Here is a 5,381-nt window from a genome sequence, read left to right on the forward strand (position 1 = left end):
AGTAAACACGTTTATAATGGATTCACACTTACAGTATAACATGGTTACAGTAAACATGTTTATAATGGATTCACACTTACAGTATAACATGGTTACAGTAAACACATTTATAATGGATTCACACTTACAGCAAAGTGATTTTCATTCCCAGTAGTTTAGAAACATATTGTGAACTTAACGAGCGTAATGAATTATGTTAAAATGAATCAAAATTGTTCCTCCCCAGCACTCGCTATAGGCGTGTTTTACTGTATATCACATATCATTGGTGTGATACATTTATGTTATTATCTGTGTAAAGTTCTTCAGTAAGTTCAAGTGATCATTTAAAAGTATTATATCTTACTTTTTGCTTTATTCTGAATTATTAAGTCTTAAGAGTATCATTTGATTGATCAACATTAGTGTTATTTAGTCTTTCTTGTACAAATCGTCATGCCAATTGACCTTTTAACCAGCGACACTATACGACTTGGTATAGCGGAAGTCTTCTATTTAAGGCATGAATCACTATCGTTTCACTTGTGTGGGCTAGTAGGAGTGCATGTGTTCCGATTTTAATTTTGTAAATATGACTTTTATTCTCAATTTTAGATTTCCAATTCTTTAACTACATTATAGTAAAGGTTGCAAAACGTCGGTCATGAAAAAGAACTCAAAGTTGTCTCAATGTAATGATGGTTTACTTTGCGTGTGGGTAACCAACTCATGATGAATTCAATTCTACCCTCCATGCTAGGAATGGTTTGCTTTATGTCCATATCAGCTTGGGTCTTCATGAGAAAATGTAACCAGATTTTTCAAACAAAGTCATCTATTCTGATATTTTTATTTCACATTTTACATCGTCTCCATATGTAGATGATGGACACACACATTTACACTAAAATATATGAATGATAAAACAACATGAAATTGAGGGGTGGATGGGCGTCTTTCTAATAAGGAGACATCTATTGCTAAAATTGAGGCATGATGAATGGAATAAGATTGAAGTCATTTTCTTGATGACATGATTACTAGACCGTTGAAGAGATGTGACAATGAAATACTGTCAGAAGATTAGTATCTCCTCATTCCTTGCCCTGGGGCCCCCTGTCTGGGAGGGGCAGCTGAAGGTACACTCCCATACATGGGCCTTTGGACTTGTAGTCCTCCTAGTCCCCCCTGACCTCCGACTTGACCATGCTGTTGCATGGGGGCATTCCCAGCCAAACCTCCATAGCCTCCTCCTCCTCCAACTTCACGTCTCATGGGTTCACCCTCTCGACTCATGATACCCACTCCCACAGGTTTAATTCCTGGTGTTGAGGAGATATTTTTCAACAAATTTGGGCCACTCTGAATCAGGTTATCCAGGGCTTTCTGTACGTGTGGATTATCAAAATTAATTAAAGATGACATCCCCGATTGACTACTGCCCCCTGGTGGGGCACCATTTCCCATTCCTAAACCTGGGCCGGGTTTGGGGGCTTGAGGTGCACCAGAATCGCCTGGACCATTAAGAATACTCAGGATTTTGGCCTGAAGCTCCTGTTGCTGTTGTTGCAGGCTGTTGTCTTCCTTCCTTACGTCGCCAACATTATATCCTGAAAAATGTAGGGAAGTGATCAAACTACAAATATCAGAGAATCTTATGAAGACAGATCATGACCTCGTTAAGTCTTCACCAAATCTACATGAAGATCAGAACAAACTATATAATAACTGCAGGAAATAGTTACCAGAATCAGGTGGCCGTCTTCCCTCTGTTTCATACAGTTTATCTCTTCTCTCCCTCAGATACCCTATAACTTTGTCTATTTCTTCTATGGTAAGCTGACGATTGTCAGCTAGCAAGTTTAACAGATAGGTTATGTCAGGTCCTGGGGGCAGAAAAGGGGGTGGGGCTCTAGCAGTAGGGGGAGCAGCAGGAGCACCTCTCTCGGGTGGAGGTGCAGCCGCAGCGGTTTTTTCTCGAGCTGTTTGCACGTAGGTTTCAAAGCTGCGTCCAACCAAAGTTAATGCATCATCTACCGGCATGTTTCTGTGTTCTGGTGGTAAGGAAACAATAATATTTTGTCATGAGAATATTTTTTAAATTGTATGACCAGTTTTGTCATGACATGGACTTTCAAATGTACAAATTCATAACTTACCAACTGCAATCACAACATTTCAGGAAAAACAAAACCAGTACCGATATGTTGTGAAATTGTTTAGCAGTTCACAAAGGAATGATATTTTCTTTCTCTCTTTTAAAGTTTTATTTATTTTTAGCATTTATTTTCTTATGCCTCATTGAGTACATAGATTTTGACCGTGTACGTACCGCCATCTCTTTTAGAGATTTATTTTTAAGTCAACTCAACACTCTAAGTTATTTACTTCATTTGATTTATTTTAACTCTAGTTAGGCTAGTTTTGTTGTGATAAACTTAGAATCACAATATATTTAATCTAAGGTTAGGTTCAATCAGAGCACACAGAACTCGCCGTTCTCATCATTCACTTGCACACGTTTAACGGTGTTTATCATGCTCAATTATTCCATGGTTCACATACACCCATTACTTCAGGTATGTTGACGGTTAATGCTGGTGATCGAAATGAAAATCAAGTTGGGATTGTCGAGGTTTATCAGTATCATTTGTTTTTCTTTGGGAAACAACTAGTTCCCAAATAAATTATCACACGGTGGTAAGATGTCCCATAATCCAGAGATGACATGTTAGAATTCGAAAGAACTACGAAATCTGGAGGGTTTTTTTTGTTGCTTTTTTTTGCTTTCTCACTGCCGACCCGATAATGATCATCATTGACGATGATCAATACCATTTCATTTATTCAAGATTTCGCAAAGTATTCCTCTTTCATAATCTTTTTTTTTCTTTGTGAAGGACTAATTAACTCGCATGTAAGTCAACTACTTTTAAATATTTTACTCGTACATCCTTGTTATGGATGTAATAAAGCATTTACATGTTTAATCAAGTGCTCACATCGCAAAAATTTTATACATCAGATTTAAGTTTCATTCGACTTCACTGACATTAGGCATTCTGTACCATATTTCCGCATAATTTTTAGATTGTACAGTAAAATACGCTTAAAAGGAACATGTTTACGACGATTTCACGCTTATTGTGATATTAACTCCCCTATGATGGGAAAATAATGAAAATTTCATGGCATATAACGAAGTTCGGTTATAATGAACTGTTTTTTGCTGGCCTTGGAGGTTCGTTATAACTGTGTTTTAATGTATTTAGATTGATCAAATTCAAAGACAAAAAGAATCAACATCCAATTTCAACATAAGCCCATGGACAACAAACGCTCACCTGAGTCACCTTGCTTATAAACAGATGTGACTCATACTACCCATATTTTCCAATATATTGCATGGTTATGAATGACGAGACTTTCTTTTTCAACCTAACTGCATCCTTACTGGGAACAAATCCCTGGAGGCTTAGTTCTACACCAAATGAAGATGCAAGCAAACAAAATTTAGCCAAACCAGTTTTTTTTATTACATACATTTTATACTATATATTTCAATATCGAACTTTCAAACCCCTATTCTGGCTCATCCTGACCTGAGAAGAAATGGATGTGTCAAAGCATAGAGTAAAGCCAACACAGCAGTTCTAAAACTCAATGTTTAAAAAAGATTTTCAAAATAACACCACCTTATTTTCAGCATTTATAATCCCCTCTTATGAGAGGATATGACACTTTGTTTGAATTTTCACTCATGGAAACTTTGCACCATGTTTGGTTGAATTAGTCCTAAATGAAGAGTTAACAACAGTAACAATGACAGGCAGACAGACAAATCAGAAAAGCTTACTTGAGACTGATGGCTCACACGAGTCAAAAATATTCCTGTCCTGTTCTCAACACTTACATGAAATGTGCGTCCCATGCAGATTTGTCAAATGAAGAGCTGCATTTCAATATTTAATAATGCTACAATGCTAAGAAACTTGGCTGCCAGGTTATACGAACAAGAATTTAAAAAAAAATTGTCCTCATATTAATAAATCCAAATATTACCTTGTGGGGTACCATGCAGGATATTGAGAGTCAGTGACTGATGGACTTCATTTTGACTGTTGATGACAATACCAAACAGGTGTCCCCTTTTGGAGCCTTCCTCCATCATCTGAGGGATGGTGCGATCCTCTGGTATGACACTCACCAGTGCCGTCATTGACTTGGCAACTAGTTTTCTCTCAATGAATTCTCCATATCCCCTGTGAACAATTACAATTACTTTGGAGGCATGCTAGTACCTTACTATCCTTATGCAATCAACTGACAGAAATCTTATACAAGTTTCAAGACATTCTACCTCAATCTCCCTAGTACAAATCAGTTTTACTTTTATCAAGAGATTAATACACACATGTGTGTATTACAGACATTTGATATTATTGTAAACACGTTCTTCACATCCCACAAATATAATTCCAAAAATCAATCACACTTTCTACAAATCAGAGATGTATATACAGCAACTAAAAACATCTTTAAGCATACAGATAAAATGCGGAAGTTCCTTTACTTTAGTTTGCTATTGAGCAGGATGATCTCCACATCAGCAGGTTGTGGGGGTTTCCTGGGGGCATCATAGTAATCTCTGTAGTAGGGGTCCCTATAGGGCTCACCATACGGATCCCGTCTGTATCTGAAATTTACACATGTATGAATGCAGAGTCCTTGTATTTGAAGCACATTGACAGTTAGCCTTATTTTACATCGTCCTGAATAAAGACATCTAAACAACACAAACCTGTACGGATCATCCCTGTACCTGTCTAAATATGGGTCATCCGGAGGTGGTGGTCGTCTGTATGAATCTGCATAATATGGATCATCTCTTCTACAAAGAGTTCAATGGAACTTCTGAATGTTAATTAAATGTACAATACCGAATGCATCCAAATTTCATTTGACACCTTGTTCATTTCTTTAAACCCCCCGCCCTTTTTTTTTTATCGTTTTACCTGGGTGGGGGTAGTACTGGGTCCCTGTAAGGATCTCTGTATCTGTCCTCATAAGGGTCACCACGTAGGGGCGAGCGTTCACGTGCTTCCACTGGGGCTCCTGGTGGTGGACGTCTCACTCCTGCTGGTGGGGGATACCTGTTCCATTTCAAAGAATAATTATAACATCCAGTTTTCCTTACTATTCCAGTTCCCACTTAACATTATGTATATAATGTTATATGTACATATTTAGTTCCCACTTATAATACTTCTGTTGTACTACTAGACAATTATTTGTGTGGCAACTTGTGACTAGAAAAATAAAAATATAACTTATTTACCATAATCGGAAATCTTGTTATTTTTTTGTTTATTACTTCCTGTAGCAGTTAATTCAAAACCTAA

At 37.3% G+C, this 5,381-nt stretch overlaps 1 protein-coding gene across 12 annotated transcripts in view; it reads right to left on the reverse strand.

Annotated features, from left to right (window-relative positions):
* Positions 1-813: 813 nt before the first annotated feature.
* LOC125663980 (nuclear receptor coactivator 5-like) overlaps positions 814-5,381 on the reverse strand; it is a 16,526-nt gene continuing 11,958 nt past the window's right edge. For 6 of the 12 annotated variants that reach the window (XM_048896450.2, XM_048896453.2, XM_048896448.2 and 3 more), the window contains 6 exons: positions 4,995-5,132; positions 4,781-4,870; positions 4,553-4,675; positions 4,042-4,241; positions 1,725-2,033; positions 814-1,589 (listed from right to left, as the gene is read on the reverse strand). In XM_048896450.2, the coding sequence (XP_048752407.2) occupies positions 1,063-1,589; positions 1,725-2,033; positions 4,042-4,241; positions 4,553-4,675; positions 4,781-4,870; positions 4,995-5,132 (1,387 nt within the window). In that variant the 3' untranslated portion in view covers positions 814-1,062. The remainder of the gene's footprint in view (positions 1,590-1,724; positions 2,034-4,041; positions 4,242-4,552; positions 4,676-4,780; positions 4,871-4,994; positions 5,133-5,381) is intronic. The other 6 variants (XM_056141697.1, XM_048896451.2, XM_056141617.1 and 3 more) reach the window with 1 other exon arrangement.

The sequence above is a fragment of the Ostrea edulis genome, chromosome 1 (assembly GCF_947568905.1).
Source record: "Ostrea edulis chromosome 1, xbOstEdul1.1, whole genome shotgun sequence".
NCBI classification, from domain to species: Eukaryota; Metazoa; Mollusca; class Bivalvia; order Ostreida; family Ostreidae; genus Ostrea; species Ostrea edulis.